Source organism: Tursiops truncatus, chromosome 18 (genome assembly GCF_011762595.2).
Source record: "Tursiops truncatus isolate mTurTru1 chromosome 18, mTurTru1.mat.Y, whole genome shotgun sequence".
NCBI classification, from domain to species: Eukaryota; Metazoa; Chordata; class Mammalia; order Artiodactyla; family Delphinidae; genus Tursiops; species Tursiops truncatus.
In genome coordinates, this window is record NC_047051.1 from 12,100,466 (window position 1) to 12,123,778 (window position 23,313).

General features: G+C 36.2%; 1 protein-coding gene across 13 annotated transcripts in view; it reads right to left on the reverse strand.

Annotated features, from left to right (window-relative positions):
- SPART (spartin) overlaps positions 1-23,313 on the reverse strand; it is a 373,903-nt gene that overhangs the window by 1,979 nt on the left and 348,611 nt on the right. For 9 of the 13 annotated variants that reach the window (XM_033843895.2, XM_019936752.3, XM_073795085.1 and 6 more), the window contains 5 exons: positions 21,513-21,668; positions 18,931-19,054; positions 14,328-14,522; positions 13,140-13,298; positions 12,972-13,062 (listed from right to left, as the gene is read on the reverse strand). In XM_033843895.2, coding sequence (XP_033699786.1) covers positions 12,972-13,062; positions 13,140-13,298; positions 14,328-14,522; positions 18,931-19,054; positions 21,513-21,668 — 725 coding nt within the window. Of the gene's footprint in view, positions 1-1,875; positions 1,950-12,971; positions 13,063-13,139; positions 13,299-14,327; positions 14,523-18,930; positions 19,055-21,512; positions 21,669-23,313 lie in introns of all 13 variants that reach the window. The other 4 variants (XR_012327594.1, XM_033843896.2, XM_073795086.1 and 1 more) reach the window with 4 other exon arrangements.

Genomic DNA, 23,313 nt, shown 5'->3' on the forward strand with positions numbered 1-23,313 from the left:
ATAAGAGAATTCTAACTGAAACAACTATAGGTCACTATAAATGGTTTTGAGTTCTACCTTAACTAGACTTTGGTTAAGTCTTTCAAACTACTGGAATCTGAGTTTGTCTCTAAGCAGAGATTCTACAACACTCTTCCTCACTCCACTCCACCCCACTGCAGACTCACTGGCCTTCCTGCTGTTCTTTGAACCCACCAAGCACACACGTGCTGCCCTATGACTTTCGTACTGGCTGGTATCTGCCTAGACTACTCTCACCCCAGGTATGCATGTGGCTAACTGCCTCACCTTCTTCAAGTCAGCTATTATCCTCTCAGTATTTAACCTATTTTAATTGCCTTATCTCACATGTCCTACCCCACTGCCAATCAATCCCCCCCTTAAACTTCTCTTTCTTCTATAACTTAGTCTGCTACATACTATAGAACTTTTTTACACCCATTGTTTTTGTTTTGCTTATTGTTCGTCTCACTAGAATATTTTTTGTTTGGCTTGTTTGTCTCACTAGAATATAAACCCCATTAGAGAAAGATCTCTTTACTTTGTTTATTAATGTATCTTAAGTACTTAGAACAGTGCCTGACATCTAATATTTGTTGACTGAATTAAATGAGGAAGTCCTGCCCTATCCATCTAAGAGTTTCTTGAGTTCATATGTATAGCAAAGGGCTTGGGAAATTACAAAGCATTACACAAAAGTAGCTATTCCTGACCATAATCAATACCGCTGATGGTGTTTAATACCATTTCCATAAGAAAATAATACAACTTGAGGTCTTAAGCAAGGACACTAAAACTTATCCTACTTCTTGTTTTACTCTTTACCTTTTTTTTAAGTACCAGGCTTTTAAAGCTTTTCTTGTCCATACACTTCCCCAAGTAGAGGATTGCTTAAACAATATACAAGAACAAAGAGGCAAAATTTTACAATTTTCTCCAGGACACACTGAAGTTTCCTAGATGCATTGAGACCCAATATCTGGACATTTTTTCTAACACCGGATCTGTCCTCTGAATTAACAAGTACTCTATTACTATTAGCCTGGCCTAAAACAGTGGCTTGTGAGCCTATTGGCTTATTCATGCTTGTCTGTTTTTTCAACTTCAGTGTAGAAATATGAAATAATCTTATTATGCTTCTGAATGATATCTCATTCTGTCCTTTGCCTAATGTTAATCAGAGCCAGGGCACAGCAGAGCCTACAATCTGTCAAACCTTATGTCTATACCACTCTTGATTGAGGCTATTTCAACAGTTACCCAACAGAAAAGCTTCTGACTGCTTTCTGCCTGTCCCGGTTGCTTTGCAACCCCTCAGCACTCCATAGGATTGCTGATGTTGCAAAAGACATTGGGCCTTCTCAGTCAACCAAGTCAACCAAGCCCCAGTCACAAAAGCTATTGTCAGGTGGAATGCTCAGGCTCAATTAGGAGAAAGGGGTGGCAGCAGTTTCAGCAATGGAAGTGTGCCCGTAACTCCTGGTTGAGCAGGTTTCTCTCAGGGCTTCTCTCTCCAGGCCTGTGTTAGCTACAATGAAGTGACAACGATAACTTAAGAATGTGGCCGTATTAGTGTTTTCGAGCACAGGAAATCCTCCAGACTCATAAACTTCCACTTCTGAGTATTTCGCATGTTCCCTATTCTACTGATGCAGTTTGATACCTCAAATTGCACTTATGATATTTCTATATGCAATACAATTCTAAAGACTACATTTAAAAAAAAATAATATACTGAAAAAGAAGTCTGTGTTGGTCCCCTGATGATTTTTCTTGTTCTTCCATGCTGCAACAGCAGCAACAACAGCAGCAACTCCTGTTAATCTGGAGGGAAGTACCAAACTGGGAGCCAGAAAACTAGATTCTAATACCGACCATGCCAACAACCAGCTGCAGGACCCTGGTGAAGTCTCAGCCTCTTTGCATCTCATCAATTTCCTCTCCTTTATCTTATAAAATGAGATGTATATGTTAAAGCACTTTGAAAATTCCATAGTACTAAACATACAGTTATCTTCAAAGACCCTATACAATAGTTTTTCAGCAGTTGTGTTTATTTTTTAAGTACATCCTCACTTATTACCTCTGCTTCCCAATATGCCCTAAAACCAGGATTCCTGGCAGGCACCTACTCTCTTCTCTTGCTTGATAAGTAACTGTTCAGTTCTTTTCTTTATTCAGATTCAAACTACACAGTTAAAGACTCCTAGAAAGCCTATCTCTAGCAAACATTTAAAAAAATAAAGCTTAATTTTTATTCTTACTTTTTAAAAAGTTAACTATAATTAGAGTTTATTAAATTACATTTTATATACTGAGTAACACTACCAATTTAAGAATAAAAATGAATATAAAGAATGCTCTAAATAAGTCAATGGGATTCAATTTTCAATTTGAATAAGACTTTTCTGAAATTTCTCCAGTGCATTCAGTAATGTATAGCAAAACAGCATACTGGCAGTGATTCCAGATTTCACTAATTATAGCAAAATTTCAGTCACAACTTTCTAATAAATCTGCCTAAAATTCAATTTACATGCAACCTTCATAACTATTCTTAGAAATATTAACCTTAAATATTTAAAATAGACATAGCTTCTTATTAGTCTATCCATCAAAGGCAGATGGGTTATGAAGGACCTTGTAGGTGAAGCTAAGGAGTTTAAACTTTATCTTGAAATCAATGGGAATGGCATGACCAAATTTATGTTTTAGAAAGATCTAATACAGGTTACACTGTGAACTGTAAGGGTTTAAGACTGAGGAACAAGTTAGGAAACAAGTTGTGAGCTGGATGAAAAATGAAGAAAATCTATTCTAAGGTAGTGCTGATGAAGCTGAAGCAAAAGGGATGAATATATAAAACAACAAGACTCAGGGACTGAATGGCTGTAGTGGTATGTAGTTGGGATGTATGAGCCTGAAGATTAAAAGTTAAGAGGAAACATAGATTTGAGAGTTGCTGAAATACAGGTGGTAATTGTAGCCACAGATACAGATGATATCCACAAAGAGCAGAAAAGGGAGTACAGAGTAACTCCTTAGACAGAACCAATATTTAATGAATGGGTGTGGAAGACAACCACGCTAAGAAGTATCTAATAAGACAAAACTGAAAGATGAGAAATGACAATACTGTTAGGAGATTTGTAGACAGCTGACCCACCAATCTCACTAAGCATTAGATCTTGGAGAAAGATCAGTCAGGAGGAAAGGCTACAGTAAGCATGTGAATAGATTTTATCCACAAAAAATTGTGGAAAATATCTAAGATGTAAAGAAGACATGTCTTTCAAATCTGCAGGTAACACAAAATGGAAGGCTAATATGACATACATCAAAATCTGAAGCGAAAATTATAGATTTAATGATGGGTCAAAATCAACAAAGTGCAATTAAGCAAGAATAAATGTAAACTTTTTATTTAGGTACAAATATCAATTGTCCAAAAATAAGACAAAGGTCCAGATTTTAAATAAAAGGTTCATTTTTAAAAAACCCAAGTTTGGACAGAGGTCCTGAACCAATATGGCGGAGTAGAAGGACATGCTCTCACTCCCTCTTGTGAGAACACCAGAATTACAACTAGCTGCTGGACAATCATCAACAGGAAGACACTGGAACTCACCAAAAAAGATACCTCACATCCAAAGACAAAGGAGAAGCCACAATGAGACAGTAGGAGAGGTGCAATCACAGTAAAATCAAATCCCGTAACTGCTGGGTGGGTGACTCACAGACTGGAGAACAATTATACCACAGAAGTCCACCCACTGGAGTGAAGGTTCTGAGCCCCACGTCAGGCTTCCCAACCTGGAGGTGCAGCAACGGGAGGAGAAACTTCTAGAGAATCAGACTTCGAAGGCTAGTGGGATTTGATTAAAGGACTTCGACCGGACTGGGGGAAACAGAGACTCCACCCTTGGAGGGCACACACAAAGTAGTGTGCGTGTCGGGACACAGGGGAAGGAGCAGTGACCTCAGGGGAGACTGAACCAGACCTACCTGCTAGTATTGGAGGGTCTCCTGCAGAGGCGGGGGCTGGCTCTGTTTCACTGTGGGGACAAGGACACTGGCAGCAGAAGTTATGGGAAGTACTCCTTGGCGTGAGCCCTCCCAGAGTCCTCCATTAGCCGCACCAAAGAATGGGCAGGTTCCAGTGCTGGGTCCCAGCAGGCCAAAAAACCAACAGGGAGGGAACCCAGCCCCACACATCAGCAGACAAGCAGATTAAAGTTTTACTGAGCTCTGCCCACCAGAAAAACAGTCAGCTCTACCCACCACCAGTCTCTACCATCAGGAAACTTGCACAAGCCCCTTAGATAGCCTCATCCACCAGAGGGCAGACAGGAGAAACCAAAAGAACTACAATCCTGCAGCCTGTGGAACAAAAACCACATTCACAGAAAGATAGACAAGATGAAAAGGCAGAGGGCTATGTACCAGATGAAGGAACAAGATAAAACCCCAGAGAAAAAACTAAATGAAGTGGAGATAGGCAACCTTCCAAAAAAAGAATTCAGAACATTGATAGTGAAGATGATCCAGGACCTCGGAAAAAGAATGGAGGCAAAGATTGAGAAGATGTAAGAAATGTTTAACAAAGACCTAGAAGAATTAAAGAACAAACAAACAGAGATGAACAATACAGTAACTGAAACGAAAACTAGACTAGAAGGAATCAATAGCAGAATAACTGAGGCAGAAGAACGGATAAGTGACCTGGAAGACAGAATGGTGGAATTCACTGCTGCGAAACAGAATAAAGAAAAAAGAATGAAAAGAAATGAAGACAGCCTAAGAGACCTCTGGGACAACATTAAACACAACAACATTCGCATTATAGGGGTCCCAGAAGGAGAAGAGAGAAAGGACCCAAGAAAATATTTGAAGAGATTATAGTCGAAAACTTCCCTAACATGGGAAAGGAAATAGCCACCCAAGTCCAGGAAACACAGAGTCCCATACAGGATAAACCCAAGGAGAAAATGCCGAGACACATACCAATCAAACCGGCAAAAATTAAAGACAAAGAAAAATTATTGAAAGCAGCAAGGGAAAAATGACAAATAATATACAAAGGAACTCCCATAAGGTTAACAGCTGATTTCTCAGCAGAAAGTCTACAGGCCAGAAGGGAGTGGCATGATATACTTAAAGTGATGAAAGGGAAGAACCTACAACCAAGCTTACTCTACACAGCAAGGATCTCATTCAGATTTGATGGAGAAATCGAAAGCTTTACAGAAAAGAAAAGCTAACAGGATTCAGCACCACCAAACCAGCTCTACAACAAATGCTAAAGGAACTTCTCTAAGTGGGAAACACAAGAGAAGAAAAGGACCTATAAAAACAAACCCAAAACAATTAAGAAAATGGTCATAGGAACATACATATCGATATTACCTAAACATGAATGGATTAAATGCTCCAACCAAAAGACATAGGCTTGCTGAATGGATACAAAAACAAGACCCAGGGGAAGCTTCCCTGGTGGCGCAGTGGTTGAGAGTCCGCCTGCCAATGCAGGGGACACGGGTTTGTGCCCCGGTCCGGGAAGATCCCACATGCCATGGAGCGGCTAGGCCCATGAGCCAAGGCCGCTGAGCCTGTGCGTCCGGAGCCTGTGCTCCACAACGGGAGAGGCCACAACAGTGAGAGGCCCATGTACCTCAAAAAAGACAAAAAAAAAAAAACAAAAAAAAACGAAGACCCATATACATGCTGTCTACAAGAGACCCACTTCAGACCTAGAGACACATACAGACTGAAAGTGAGGGGATAGAAAAAGATATTCCATGCAAATGGAAATCAAAAGAAAGCTGGAGTAGCAATACTCATATCAGATGAAATAGACTTTAAAATAAAGAATGTTACAAGAGACAAGGAGGGACACTACATAATGATCAAGGGATCGATCCAAGAAGAAGATATAACAATTATAAATAGATATGCACCCAACATAGGAGCACCTCAATACATAAGGCAACTGCTAACAGCTATAAAAGAGGCAATCGACAGTGACACAATAATAGTGGGGGACTTTAACACCTCAGTTACACCAATGGACAGATAATCCAAAATGAAAATAAATAAGGAAACAGAAGCTTTAAATGACACAACAGACCAGATAGATTTAATTAGTATTTATAGGACATTCCATCCAAAAACAGCAGATTACACTTTCTTCTCAAGGGTGCACAGTGAATATTCTCCAGGATAGATCACACCTTGGGTCACAAATCAAGCCTCAGTAAATTTAAGAAAACTGAAATTATATCAAGCATCTTTTCTGACCACAACGCTATGAGATTAGAAATGAATTACAGGGGAAAAAAACATAAAAAACACAAACACATGAAGGCTAAACAATACATTGCTAAATAACCAAGAGATCATAGAAGAAATCAAAGAGTAAATCAAAAAATACCTAGAGACAAATGACAATGAAAACATGATGATCCAAAACCTACAGGATGCAGCAAAAGCAGTTCTAAGAGAGAAGTTTATAGCTATACAAGCCTACCTCAAGAAACAAGAAAAATCTCAAATAAACCACCGAAAGGAACTAGAGGAGGAAGAACAAACAAAACCCAAAGATAAAAGAAGGAAAGAAATCATAAAGATCAGAGCAGATATAAATGAAATAGAAACAAAGAAAACAATAGCAAAGATCAGTAACACTAAAAGCTGGTTCTTTGAGAAGATAAACAAAATTGACAAACCATTAGCCAGACTCATCAAGAAAAAGAGGGAGAGGACTCAAATCAATAAAATTAGAAATGAAAAAGGAGAAGACACAACAGACCCTGCAGAAATACAAAGCATCCTAAGAGACTACTACAAGGAACTCTATGCCAATAAAATGAACAACCTGGAAGAAATGGACAAATTCTTAGAAAGGTATAACCTTCTAAGACTGAACCAGGAAGAAACAGAAAATATGAACAGACCAATCACAAGTAATGAAATAGAAACTGTGATTAAAAATCTTCCAACAAACAAAAGTCCAGGACCAGATGGCTTCACAGGTGAATTCTATCAAACATTCAGAGAAGAGCTAACAACCATCGTTCTCAAACACTTCCAAAAAATTGCAGAGGAAGGAACACTCCCTAACTCATTCTATGAGGCCACCATCACCCTGATACCAAAACCAGACAAAGATACTACAAAAAAAGAAAATTACAGACCAATATCACTGATGAATATAGATGCAAAAATCCTCAACAAAATACTAGCAAACAGAATCCAACAACATATTAAAAGGATCATACACCATGATCAAGCGGGATTTATCCCAGGGATGCAAGGATTCTTCAATATATGCAAATCAATCAATGTGATAAACCATATTAACAAATTGAAGAATAAAAACCATATGATCACCTCAACAGATGCAGAAAAAACTTTTGACAAAATTCAACACCCGTTTATGATAAAAACTCTCCAGAAAGTGGGCATAGAGGGAACCTACCTCACCATAATAAAGGCCATATACGACAAACCCACAGCAAACATCATTCTCAATGGTAAAAAACTGAAAGCATTTCTTCTAAGATCAGGAACAAGACAAGGATGCCCCCTCTCACCACTCTTATTCAACATAGTTTTGGAAGTTTTAGCCACAGCAATCAGAGAAGAAAAGGAAATAAAAGGAATCCAAATTGGAAAAGAAGAAGTAAAACTGTCCCTGTTTGCAGATGACATGATACTATACATAGAGAATCCTAAAGATGCCACCAGAAAACTACTAGAGCTAATCAATGAATCTGGTAAAGTTGCAGGATACAAAATTAATGCACAGAAATCTCTTGCATTCCTATACACTAATGATGAAAAATCTGAAAGAGAAATTAAGGAAACACTCCCATTTACCACTGCAACAAAAAGAATAAAATACCTAGGAATAAACCTACCTAAGGAGACAAAGGACCTGTATGCAGAAAAGTGTAAGACACTGATGAAAGAAATTAAAGATGATAAAAACAGAGGGAGAGATATACCATGTTCTTGGATTGGAAGAATCAATATTGTGAAAATGACTGTACTACCCAAAGCAATCTACAGATTCCATGAAATCCCTATCAAACTATCACTGGCATTTTTCACAAAACTAGAACAAAAAATCTTAAAATTTGTATGGAGACACAAAAGATCCCAAATAGACAAAGCAGTCTTGAGGGAAAAAAACGGAGCTGGAGAAATCAGACTCCCTGACTTCAGACTACACTACAAACCTACAGTAATCAAGACAATATGGTATGGCACAAAACCAGAAATACAGATCAATGGAACAGGATAGAAAGCCCAGAGATAAACTCATGCACCTATGGTCAACTAACCTATGACAAAGGAGGCAAGGATATACAATGGAGAAAAGACAGTCTCTTTACTAAGTAGTGCTGGGAAAACTGGATAGCTACATGTAAAAGAATGAAATTAGAACACTCCCTAACACCATACACAAAAATAAACTCAAAATGGATTAAAGACCTAATAAAGACCAGACACTATAAAACTCTTAGAGGAAAACATAGGAAGAACACTCTTTGACATAAATCACAGCAAGATCTTTTTTGATCCACCTCCTAGAGTAATGGAATAAAAACAAAAATAAACAACTGGGACCTAATGAAACTTCAAAGCCTTTTCACAGCAAAGGAAACCATAAACAACATGAAAAGACAACCCTCAGAATGGGAGAAAATATTTGCAAATGAGTCAACGGACAAAGGATTAATCTCCAAAATATATAAACAGCTCATGCAGCTTAATATCTAAAAAACAAACAACCCAATCCAAAAATGGGCAGAAGACCTAAATAGACATTTCTGCAAAGAAGACATACAGATGGCCAAGAAGCACATGAAAAGCTGCTCAACATCACTAATTATTAGAGAAATGCAAATCAAAACTACAATGAGGTATCACCTCACACAAGTTAGAATGGGCATCATCAGAAAATCTACAAACAACAAATGCTGGAGAGGGTGTGGAGAAAAGGGAACCCTCTTGCACTGTTGGTGGGAATATAAATTGATACAGCCACTATGGAGAACAGTATGGAGGTTCCTTAAAAAACTAAAAATAGAATTACCATATGACCCAGAAATCCCACTACTGGGAATATACCCAGAGAAAACCATAATTCAAAAAGACACATGCACACCAATGTTCACTGCAGCACTATTTACAATAGCCAGGTCATGGAAGCAACCTAAATGTCCATAGACAGATGAATGGATAAAGAAGATGTGGTACATATATACAATGGAATATTACTCAGCCATAAAAAGGAACGAAATTAGGTCATTCTTTGAGACGTGGATGGATCTAGAGACTGTCATACAGAGTGAAGTAAGTCAGAAAAAGAAAAACAAATATTGTATATTAACGCATATATGTGGAACCTAGAAAAATGGTACAGATGAACCGTTTGCAGGGCAGAAATTGAGACACAGATGTAGAGAACAAACGTATGGACACCAAGGGGGGAAGGCCGCAGCGGGGTGGTGGTGGTGGGGGTGGTGTGATGAATTGGGCGATTGGGATTGACATGTATACACTAATATGTATAAAATGGATAACTAATAAGAACCTGCTGTATAAAAATAAATAAAATAAAAGTGAAAAAAAAAAACCCATGTTTGATATGGGCCAATAAAGTAACAGCTACTATAAAGATATACTCTTTGTTTTCTGTGCCACGTTTATCACATGCTAAATATGACCAAAACAAGAGAGGCAACCCTACTGTATTTAATCTGGTCACAAGACCTTTGGAACATTAGATTCAATTCTGGGTTCCATATTTTGAGAACAACACTGATGAAGGAAGGATCTGGAATTCAAACTATATATGGAATTGTTAAACTGGGAGTATTTAGTAAAGAAAAAATAAGTTAAGATATAATGATTGTGTTTAAATATTTGTATAGTTACCATATTGAAAAGAGAAGACTGATCCTATATAACTCCTGAGTAGATGTTATATAGAATTCATTTTGGGTAACATGACATCTGCCAAAGGAGATACCCTCAAATGGATTTGAATTTGCCCCTTCACCCAGTGCAAATTTAAGGGGAATTTTAATTAAAATTCATTAAATAAACCAATAAAATACTACACCTTATAAGAGTAAATTCTTACAGGAAAATATTTTTACTAAGCTTATTCTTCACAAATGTGTTCTAAGATAAAATATTACTGAGGGGAAACGAAAAATGCACCTAACTTACTGAAGTTATATTATTTTCCTCTAAACAATTTAAAGTGGAAAAAAAGGAGCTTAAAGGTGAACTTTAGAAGCTATGTAGAAGAGTGATGAATTATTTAATAGATACTATACTGCAATTAAATATAGCAGGTTTAAAGTTACTTAATTGCTTTTCATTGTTCCTGTAGGTCTTCATGTTCCTAAATCTAAAATAGGACAAAAGTATTAATGTAACCAAAAAAATAAAGTCTTAATAAATATTTCTTATACACTTACCTTAAAAATTTAGGAGAGTAATTAATTATATAGATCTTTAGGTAAATCATTCATAATCAATGAACACAGTCCTGAATCATAATCAAAACCATAAAAGGCATAGAGAATATACTTCTCTAATACAAACTGCCTTTAAATAGCCTAGATTAAAAAAATAATCCTCTGCATTGGCTTATACTACCAGAAATCAGATAAAGAAGTTTATATAATACTGGGTTGGCCAAAAAGTTCGTTTGAGTTTTTCCATAAAATGTTACATGACTACTTGGGGAAATAATTTCTCACAGACAATAAGAATACACATTTTCCAAAAATAATAAGTTTTCTTTACTATACAACCATCAGTTGGATGAGAGCAGAAAAACACAAATGCTCACTCTGTCAGATAATTTTCACAGTGTAAATAAATGTAAACTCATAAATGTAAATAAATGTAAATTTATGTAAATTATCGAGAACTAAATTAAATGAAAGAACAACTAGCTTTTCCAATTCTTGAGTGATAAATATCACTGAGTTATTACTGGTTTAATACTTGCAGTTTCTTCCCCTAAAAAGCAATTTCTGCTTCTAAGCTAGATTATTCATAAGTGAGAAAACAGTATTACTTGGACAAAACCTGTTATTCCCCACTGTCCCTCCCATCTTTCCAAGTTTTCTAATTAAGTTACTGCTAAGACTAAAGTACCCTTATAACTGGAAATACAAACCTACTTAACTAAATTCTCAGCTACTTTTTTTCACTCCATGAATCTTTGGAGGAAAGGATAAAACTAGCAATGTACACCATAACAGAAATAAATTAGCTCAGAACCACTGTTAAAATACCCTATTTATCATATTAAGTTCTCCTCACTAAGGACAGAAATACAAAATCTACACCAAAACCTGTACTTCCTCATTATGTGAATCTCAAACCTTTTAACAGGGCTCCACTTAACTGTACTTAGGTAAGCTTTTTTTTTTTCATTAAAGTAGGAAATGGGCAAACCCAATAAAGCACTTCCTACTTAATCATATGATTGCCTATTTATCTGTGCTAACATATGATAATCTGAAAATAACCCACTTTTGGTCTAAAAGACACTCTGACTTTCTCCTACTCTTGCAACAAAAGAAGAAACCATTTTCCTAATTATGACTCATCCATCAAAGTAACCTGAAAGGCATAACAAAAAAGAGTGTTAGAGGTCAATGCCACAAGTAGCAGGAAGTGAGCTGGGAGACTCGAGTTTTACATCTCCACCAAAATTTCAGATCTACTCTGCATTTTCTTTTCCAAATCCTTTGGTAAAATCGGCACTCCAAGATGATATGGCTGTGTTGCTTTGATTCTAAGGTATGCATGCCCCAGACTGAGCAGATAAAATCAACTCAGGCTGGAAATTAAGTTAGTATTTCCTAAACCAAAGGTAATTTATTGTGGTGGGAGGGAGTCTAAACACATGCTAGGTAGTGTTAGAAAATAACTCTAGATACTAAACTCGCAGAGATATCCCATTAAGGGCAGTGTTGGCCCAGCACTGTTCTCTGATACTGCATGACAGGGGGACCTGGCTTACATCCCAGCTCTTCCACTTACTAGGGGGGTACAATCCTTAACAAGTATTTAAGGCTCAAAAGCATTTGGTTTCTTCATCTGTAAAATGGAGATAATAGTGTTAAAGATTAAATAATACACATGGAAAGCACTGAACACAATGTCTGATATATAAGTATTAACTCAAATGCTGTCAGTGAGTAAATAATTAACACAAATAACCAAGAGTTGAGAACACCATTATTTTTTTTCTTCGAAATAAAATTAAATATTAAGATCTAAACTAATTCAAAACTAAGAAAGCAACTCAGGTCCTTCATATTAAATTTAAGTTTAGCCCTCTAGTACTTATAAAGACAGAATAAAGAGCTAAAATCAGAAAATCCTGTTCTTAAGTCTTATCTTTAATACCACTTATCAGATAAGCTTGAATAAATCATTCATTTCTATGTTTGTCTATTTCTTAATGGTAGGTCTTCTCATACCATCTGTCTATTCCAATACAGATGCACAGTGGTAGATTCATAAGGTGTGAAAATTTAACATTCTTTGTATATAGAAGGGGCTAGTATTAACAAAGTATAACAGTTTAATTATAATTCAAGTTTTCCCCGTCAAAACTATAGGCAAACATCACCCATCAAGAACATGCAGTTAATAAGGCATACAGAAATTCCAGGCATTAAAAAAAAAACTTAAACCTATTCTTTCCATTAATGATGAACAAGTATTTATAATAGTAATATAAAGGCAAAGTCACAGTAATACTATTAATTTGCTAAAACTTTATTTTTCTCCCTACTTAAAAATAGCAAGTGAAAAAAACTGTTTTATCAAATATTTAATAAAAATAACTACACAATCATTTTAACTGTCCTAGAGTTTTACAAATGCTACAAGAGATTTCATCATTAAAATGATAAAATTCAACTTACTTGTATCTGACAGTTTGTACAGTTTCTACTGAAACGTTATTAACAATGCATTTAGCTGCACATTCCAATCCTTGCCAGACAGTTGAAAATCCTGCAAATACATTTAAAAGTAAGTAAAACCAGCCCTCAGCAAAAAGATCTTCCTAAAGTTTTAGACCTTTATGTTACCTTGAACACTGCTTGCTGCTACAACCATAGCACCATCCAGGGTAGACTTCCCATTTTTGTCTTTTTTAAGAGATTCTGGAACAAGTTTGCTTCCATGCTTCTTGACATGTGGAGCTAATTCCTTTCCAACACAATTTGCTACAGTACAAACTCCGTCAACTAATATAACCATAAAAAAAAAAAAAAAAAAACTTAGCAAAAAATGTATTCTTCCCTTGATTTTACCACTCTCACTTAGCAAAAGTCTTCCATGAGCATCTAAAGTTGTTTTACTGTATAATGTTACCATTCCCATTTAAAAAAGAATGAAAACAGGGCTGGTTACTTTTTAAACAAAGGCTATTGCTTAGTTTAAGGATGTGTTTGCAGAGATTATTGACTCTTAAATATAATGTTCTTTTTGGCAATTTGCTTAGAAGAGAACCATCCACCTTTTCTATCTGCAATGCAAGACTGGTAGGTCCAACTTTCATGTTTTCCAGCTAAGCGTATTCATACTTTTTCTCCCTATCAGCAAATACTCACTGAAATAGTAATAAAGTATTTAAGTCTATGTAAAAGTAAACAAACCAAAAATCTGACTCCAAAGAATACCAAATACCAAAAAGATTATCTTACTAAATTTTATGACAATCCTCTAAGGAGCTATCTGACCATCTTAAAATACCAAACTTTAGAGCTGTGATCCTCAAAGGAGAGGGGTTTAGAGGCATATTACTAGGGAAGGCTGACACCAGAATCACTAAGTCAGCTTTATTCAAGACAGTACATCCCTCACTCTTGACTCTCAACTGCTTATGCAGTGAGTTGTCCTTAAAAGAATGTGTCATATTCAAGGATAGCAAATACATTCCTTTTCAAATGCACACACACTCCCCTCTCCAACACAACAAAACCACCCCTAACCAGTGTTTCTCAGACTTTAATATGCAAATAAGAATCACCTAGAGATCTTATAAAAATGGAGATATTGAATCAGTAGGTGTGTCAAGTGCCTGAAATATTTCTAAGGCTCTCAGGTTGATGTTGCTGGATTACTGATTCTACCCTGAGTAGAAAGGCAAAACTGCTTTGTCCTAATTCTTTACTCTTAAATTTAAAACATCTAAATGAGATTTAGATTAACCTGGACTAAGAGATTATTTTTATTTAACTGAAAAAAAGTAAAGGAATCTAAAGTTACTTTACCCAGGAACTGACTGACTTTCGCTGCTCCTCCGGTAGCCTGTTTTGCTATATAAAGTCCCTTGGTCACAGTTGGACTAACTTCCACTGGTTTTTCTTCTGGTTGAATCCGTTCTCGGAGTTTAGAAGCGCCTTTCTGGATGGCTTTGCCAGTAAACTCAGCACCTTTGACCAAACCCCAACTCACCCAGGAAGCACCTTTTTAAAGGAAATTTTTGAATTGCACAAAATTAGGATTGATTATACCTTTGAGCCCTTTAACAAATAACTGATCAACAGGAAAAAAAAAACCAAGGAGTTCAATATTCAAATCCCAAACATGCCATAAATTTTCAAGCCAACTTTGTACTTGTAGTGTTCTGCCTGTAATACATACCTTTTCTAAGTAAATTTGTCTTTCAATACTTAGGTCATGTATCACTCAACAACAGTTCTGTATTACTCTATGCTGTCACTACAACTTGTAGGCATCTCTATATATTACTTACCACAGTATACTACTGTTAGGGACTAATTTGGGGTCTTGGTGCCATTACGATGGTATTTGGCTAGAAGACCCAGTACCCTTGTTCTTTTTGCCTTAGTCCAGGCACCACTTTTCCCCCACAAAGCCTTGAAGCTGACAGATACACCAACAACCTGTATCTCAAACACCAAGGCAGAACTTTTGCTTGTTTGCTTTGGGCTAAAGACATAAGGCAGGGGGTTCTGCTCCTTCCTCAATCCCAAATCCCTTGATCTCAGCACCTTTTAATTTGCACTTTAAACCGAACGACAAAGACATGAGAACTCCCAAAAAATTCAGGAGAAGAAAAACTCTAAAAGAAAAGAAGATTGAGCTATTTCTAGCTATTTCTCATGAGACTAGGCCCTAGCCTTTTGCTTTGCTCATGCTTCTTGCAGTAAGAATGAAAGAAGCAGAGATTGTCAGAGAGAAAGCAGGGTGACAGAGACTTCTCTAGAGAAAAGAAAAGGCCTTGAGCTAGACAGCATGTGGGAAGAGGAGAAGTGGGAAGGAGATGGGAGAACCAAGAAAACAAACACAAGGGGAACAGTTCTCCGTAAGAGGGGGGAGGAAAGTGTTACCCTCCCCTGGGGAGAGTTACAATTTTAAATATCTCCTTTTTGGCTATACCCTGAAACAATGAGCTTTTAAAAATACTTAAGTATGTTTTCCAAGATCTGTGCCATGGTTTTTACATAATTACTTCAGCCCATTAGTAAGCAGGCATCCAATGATGTGAAAATCATACCCATTTAAAAATGTGAATGAAAAGTACCAAGTAGTAACTGACTGGAAAAATTGATGTGTTTCTCTTCCTGTTTCAGACAACATGTCCACCTCCGGCTCCAACCCTATCCCCACTGTCCTACCCTTGGCGGAGGATCAGGGCTCAAACCCAGGCAAACAGCTTCCAGCCAGGAGTTCACACAACAATAAAGGGACTGAAGATGTCTAGTCAAGAAAAAAATTATATGTTTTTAGAGTTAACTGATAGATTGAAAAGTATTAGGTGAAAAACAGCTGAACTTGAAGTTAAGGAAAACTAATAAATCATAAAATGACAATGAACAAAGGAGAGCTCAAGTAGACTATAATCCTACAAAGAAACTATATCAAACAAGGGGGATGGAGTCCATCGATGACTTTCAGAAAAATAAGTGGAAGTGAGATAAATGAAAAGTCACAGGACTAATAAAGAGAAAAACTAGATGTTAATTATAAACAAGATATCACCATGGAAGAGAGAATTAAAACTGTAGAGGCTGCAATAGAAGATACGGAAATACAGTATTTCATTGGTAGCTATTAAGATCTTTTAAATGGCATGTGTAATGCCAGATATATTCTATCCATGTCTGCATCCTACACACCCAGTTAATGCTGAGAGATAGCAGGCAATGAATGAATGTTGAATAAATGAGAGGTTGGCAGATGACATAAAATGACCTAATTCAAACCTAACCCAATGGGGGCTCTATTCAGTCTACTGCCACCAATCTTCTACCTCCTCCCAAATTAGCTTATTAGACTCTACTCCATCTAAAATGTTTGGCAGCTGCCTTCTTAAAGTGTAATGTAAGTCTAAGCTTCTCACACCAATTTTCTACATGTGTAAATTTTAAGCATTGTTTTTTCACCTCTTACATTCATTAAGTATAAGACTATAGCTTTTACTGATCTTTACTCATCATTGGGCTAAGGTGAATGAGCTCAGTTTAGATCCCTGGTTACTCATCTTTGTACAGAACCTACATGAGTCAGGTAGAAATAGTTTCCTGACAGATCAGATAATTTTTTCTGGAGTAAATTTTGGATATTTCTTACACATTCTCTGTAACTCGTACCTTAAGTATTCAGTGAGCTAGTTGTTTTTCATGCTACCTATTAAAAAGTATATAAGGAGACAGGTATTCTGATTGGCAGTTAAATAGTTTTAATGTCATTATTAGGGCTATTGCTAAAACTCTAGCCCTGAGGATACAGGATGAAAAGGAAGAGAGTTACAAGCCTGAAGACTAAAGTCCCAAGTAGTAAAGAAGGTCTCTAAGTGTTACTAGAAGGTAGTTTTGGCTCATTTTCAAATGATGCACTGCTAACAGTTCTTTTGAAATCTATGAAGAGATCTCTCCTCAGCATTAGCTGGCTCTCAGGATGATCTACTCCTTCGAATAGAACCAGTGTGTGGAATCTGTATGGTACCTAGGAGTCCTAAGATTTTGTGGCCCATGGTATTTTCCAAAGATGGTCAAAAACAGTATCTCCTGTTCCACATGTTCTTTCAACATGACCTTGACATTCTTCCCATTGAGAAGTGGGGTCTATGTCATATTCCCTTGAATCTGGGCAGGCTTGTTACTTGCTTATAACTAATGATGCTGGAAATTTCCAAGAGTATGTCAGAAATGGTAATGCAGCTTCTGCCTATTTGGTGGACCATTCACACTTGAACCCTGAGCTACTACACAGATGCCAGATGAGCTTAAGGCTACCCTGCTGTGAGGAAGTCAAGAGGCATGGAGAGGTCATGTGTAGGCAGTCCTAGATCTTGAGCTCTCCTAACCCAGATGCCAACTTCAGTGTGACTGAAGGAGCCTTCAAATGATTCCAGCCCCCAGCTACTGAGTCACTAGTTGGCCTTTGAGTCTTCCTAGTTGAGGCCCTGACATTATGAAGCAGATACAAGCCATCCCTGATATGACCTTTTGGAATACCTGGCCCACAGAATTCCTAAGCGTAAACAAATTGTTGTTTCACATCATTAAGTTTGGCATGGTTTGTTACACATGGATACTATACAGTCTTATAGCAGTATAAACTCAAAAACTTAATTACCTTTGAATTTAGTTATCTACATATGTGTGGATAAGGGCTAATTTTCTGAACACTGACCTAATTAACAACTTAGCAGCCTGTAAAGTTAGGGTGCAAGGTAGTAAGAGTGAAGGTTTTTCTTTACAACTTTTGTTTTTTTGATGTGCACTATTTTTAAAGTCTTTATTGAATTTGTTACAATATTGCTTCTGTTTTACATTTTTATTTGTTTGGCCGGGAGCCATGTGGGATCTTTGCTCTCCAACCAGGGATTGAACTTGCACCCCCTGCATTGGAAGGCAAAGTCTTAACCACTGGACCACCAGGGAAGTCCCTTTACAACTTCTTTAAAAATCTCTTTCAAGGATAAATTTTAACTGTTACACATATATTTGAAAATTTGGCTTTATCTTTTCTACTTGTCTCAAGCAGCTCTTTGACATTGGGCAAAATATTTTGTTTGCTCCTAGCTACTTAATCATTTTTCACTTATTTTAGTTTGTTGGTTTTTCATGTTAAAGATTTCCTCTGCTTTAGACACCTCCATTATTTTAATGAGTTTAAACCTATAAACCAGAGATGGAAACCTATATTGATAGTCTATTAAATAACTAGTCAAGATCCCCTTACTGGGTCATGAATTTGACTTACTGAATAATAATGACTGGCAATGTTTTTTAAAAAACAAAATATAAGGTCTCAATCTGAGAGCTACTGCAGTTAAACTGTTAACCAATTAAAGTATAAACACATGTGTCAGTAATGATTATTTTGTTTTTAAAATAAATGATCTGAAGCCCTTTCTATCCATAATTAAACAGTAGGGTCTACTTCCCAAACAGCTTGGCTATAATTCTCAGGTCTCCTCATGCCTGTATTGCCATAAAGTTAGGCGAGTGCTACTTTGCTTCCAAAGACGGATGAATGTCATTTTTTTGGTGGAGAAGGAGGAAGGAGAGGGGAGAAAAAAAGATTAAGGGGGAATTTCAAAGGGGAAAAGAAAATAAAAATAACTAATTTTATGTTCAGAGCTATTCTGAAAGTTTGGAGATTCTTGAAGCTTTCCATTACCAATTTTCCCAAGAGTAAAACAGAGAATAATATATCAAGAAGAACTTACACCAATATGACAATATGTGACATTCAAAGAGACTAGTTCCTTCTATTTTTAAATATTTATAAACTGACCATTTAAAACCAAAACATAAAATAGTATCTTTCCAAGTATTCTCTAATGGGATTCAAAGGTTTCACATTATGCAGGCAAAAAAGTTAACATTACTATAATACCTGACAAAATGTTTTGAGCCACTTTCTCACTCCATTCAGGTAATTCCTTTGCTTTTTCTTCTGAAACTGGCTCATAAGGTACAATGTGACTCAGATTAACTTCTTCACTTGAAGTACCTTTGGTCTAAACAGTAAAAATATTTCAAAATGTGAAATAAATACTAAGAGGAGGAAAAATCATAAGCATTTTGTAATAAAATATTAAGCCAACAAATACTAATTAATGAAAATATTTCCAGGCAACCTAGTTATAAGTACATTTTATTACATAAAGTGCAATACCATAACCACCGTGAAGGTGAAAACTGTTCTGGTCTTATGTTAGGTACCATTGGTAAGATTTAAATACCAACATACCTCCAATACAGCATTTATCAAATTATATTTAAATTGATTAATTTTTTTCTTTCTTTGACCACTCTGCGTTCCTTCATAGAGCTATCACCCCCTAGATATTGGTATGTATGCATACAGTACTCAGTAAGGTTAAAAGATTTCTGTTAAATGACTCAGTCAGTAAGGAAGAATGTATCCAAATAAACTGGTTTTGACAGAAATCAAGTAAAAGTAAATAAAAGTATATAAACACAGAATCTACCATTCCATTTGAATGGAAATGGGAAACAGAAATACTTGTACTTTGCTAATTTAACAGCTAGGGCCAACATTCAAAATCTCGAAGCTAAATTTGTTTTCATTCTAAAAACTCAGGAGTAGGCTAACTCAGACCTCATTATAATTTGCAACTTCTATCTTTGACAATGTGCCAATGTCCCTAATATATAAAGAGCTCCTAGAAATTGTGAAGAAAAGGACTAACAACCCAGTAATAAAAATGGACAAAGAACATAACTAGACATCACACAGAAAACAAAATTCAAGTTACCCTTATGCATTTGCTCAACTCACTCATAATAAAATCGACGCAGATTAATATATTCCAATATATTTCTCTCATCATCGGATTGCCAAAAAATAGACCACCCACTCTGTTGAGCAGGCTGTGGGGAGACAGGTATGCTCCAACAGCTACTGGTGCAGTGCTGAATAGTATACTCCTTAGGGAGGGCAATGCAGCAAAATCTATCAGAATTACAAATGCATTTACCTGTTGACACAGTAACCCCATCTCTAAGAATTTATTTGATGAATTACCTGCAGATGTATGAATCAATGGCTCTACAAAGTCATTCATTGAAGCACTGCTTGTAATACCAAACAATCACACCAAACACCCCTCAATAAGAGACTGATTAAAGAAACTATGATATATTCATACAATGAAATATAAGGTAAAAAAGACTGAGGAAGTTCTCTATTTACCCCAGACTTTATTATCAAAAATATATATATATAGGACACTCTATATGATGTTCCCTTATGTATAAGAAAGGGAGAGAAATAATTACAGATTTTGTTTGCTTTTATTTGCCTCAAAAAACCCAGGAAAGAAACACAAGATCCTAATAAAAGTAATTACCGACAGTGGCAGGAGGAATGGTGTAGACAGGGACAAAGGTGGGAGTAAAGGTTTCCAAAAGTATATATATATTTTAATATAATTGGATTTTTTTTAAACCAAGGAATTAAATTTTTAAAAATGAAGTTCTAACTTCCATTTTGGACTCCCAATGTCCTCATAAAGCTGGTCTAAGATGCTCAACATAACCCACAGTGACGGTTGGCAAGTAAAAGTAGAATATTCATGTGATATTCATTAATTCCAAAGACAATTACTGAGCACTTATAATATGGAATACAACAAAGAACAGTACGAAACTGTTTACAATTCAATACTCACACAGCGTTACTTTCTTTCACCATAGGTTTGCTTATTTCACCTTCGGGACTCATCTTAGCCATAGTGCCTTCCAGGAGGAGCCTCCTTAACTGCTTCCCACACCACTCATCTACGTGGAAGGTATAACCTAGCGTTCTAGACAACTTATGTACTTTCATCTAATGATCACATTGGGTAGAAATTATCTCTTTGCTAATCTGTACTCCCCACTAGATGGGAAATATTTTGAGATAAGAAATTAAAAATTTTTCCCACTATGCTCATCTTTCTAGCACTCAATAAATATTTCCTACACTCTAATCCAAATTTACCATTTGGAACATATCACAAAATCTAAGAAATGAAAGAAGAAACTACTAAGTGTATTTTTTTAAAAGCCCATTTTCTCTGTTCTGTTGACTATTAATGAAGAAATAAGGAACTGAATACAAATGGTAGTGTAAGGAAAAGCATACCTAGCCCCAAGATCTTGGTGTATATAGGAAGGTGGAGAATAACACAAAACAAAAAAGCATACACATCATTAACGTAATTATAAAAATCTTTCAAATAGTTGCAAAAAACTATCCCCCCAAACATAGATTACCTTTTAAAACAGTTTAAATAACAAAGGGAAATATTAAAGCTGATTATAATTATTTTACCAGTGTTAACTTTGTGAATCTGCAAGTTGCTCTGCTTCAGTAAATGGGGATCTTATAAATAATTTAAACTGGTGAAAGGTACCATTAGAATAGAACACACACTCATACCTTGTTGATCTTTCACTTACTCTACTAACCTTTTTCCCCCGTTTTCCCTTATGACGCACATCCTTACTGCCTGGGTCCAACTGTCTCACTTCAGTGCCACTGGCTTCCTTCAATTGGTTAGAGGGGCATCTTGATCTTCCAGGGATTTGGAATTCATTTTCTCCTTCTGCCCGGTCCCAGTTGGCCTAGGGAGTAAAGGCCTAAGCTTAGCTCAAATTCAAATTTCCTCTAAGCTACAGTACACCATGCTCCAATAATATACCTATTCAAATGACAGTGTTTTACAACTACTTTTACTAATTTTTCTCTATACTTTTATCTCATCACCAAACCTCAAACGTTTGAGTTCTTTGGCTCACAGGATATGGCCTAAAGCAAATTTCAAAAAAACAAAGTACAAGAGATAAACTTATAGCAGTAGTTGGTACAAGTGATCGTTAAATCAGATGCAGCTACATTTGAATTTAGTTAAACAATAAATTATAAGTTTTAGAAAACACATACAAGACTAAATGAGTTTAAAGGCAGTTAACAATTGGGAGATTGGGATTGACATATATATACTAATATGTATAAAATGGATAACTAATAAGAACCTAATGTATAAAAAAATAAATTAAATTCAAAATTTCAAAAATAAATAAATAAAGGCAATTAACAAACCTCATGTCCAGTTTAACTACTCTGCATTGTTGGAAGGCTGATTTTGTTTTTCCATTTTTGCACTCAACACTAAAGATAATCTGCTTGCGTACACTTTGCTGAATGAATGCTTAAGAGTAAAGGCAAATCAAAAGTATAGCTAGTAACTAGCTTTTGTTTACTGTTGGAGTTCTAGGACAATACAGAAAACTAAAAATAACATTCAACCAAAAAAATAAAACTGAACAGAGGAAGTAAATATATAACCTAAAGGTCAGTTTAATTTATTTCCTAGAGTCCAGTAATACAGGCCAAATGAATGTAGGGGTAAAGGGAGAAACAGCTCCATAAAAGGTCTGGAATACTTAAGGAATGTCACTTCATTCAGCTAGTAAACAGCAAAGCTTATTAGACTTAAATCCATATCCATTTGACCATGTTGCTGCTTTTGTAAACTCCTCTCCTAAGCACATCGAGGCTACACAGACTTCTGAATGGGGGTCATGGGTTTTGTTAACGCAGCTTAAATATCTAGCATTTAAGAACATGTTGATCACCAGGTCATTCTCATATATAGTTCTTACAACGTAATGCTGAGATGACTCTCTGACCTTTCACTTAGCTGGTGATCTGCTCCCACCACCTCTGATCTTAATTTTTTAATACAGGTATGGATTAAAAGTGTATTCTATTTCCTCAGAAAAAAGGAACCAATCTTTCATGACTGAACTCAAAGGAAACTATTTTGTGAAATCCTCCCAGACCTCCTTTCACTTTCATTTCCATCACCTCTCATACTGTACTGTGGTTATTCAACAGACTGTAAGGTGCTCAAGAATAAGAGCTGTTATATATGTATCTTTATAGCCTCCTCTGTTCTTTCTTCCCACCCCATCATTTAACATAGAACCAGGTTAAATAATGAATTCTAAGTATCTGCTGACTGAAAGAGAAAATAAAAGATTACACTACCATGCTGTCAATCTCCTTCAACCTCAGATAACTGTCAGTATTCACAATCAAACATATTTTCCCCCTCTTGTCCTACATTAGGATGGGCAAGAACACTTAAAGAAAATATCTCCATTATACTCTATTTCAACTCCCTATAACAGATCAGCATGTGGGCAGAGGAAATGGGCTAAATAAGGCAAGTTCACAGGATGACCAACCGTATTTTAAATCACA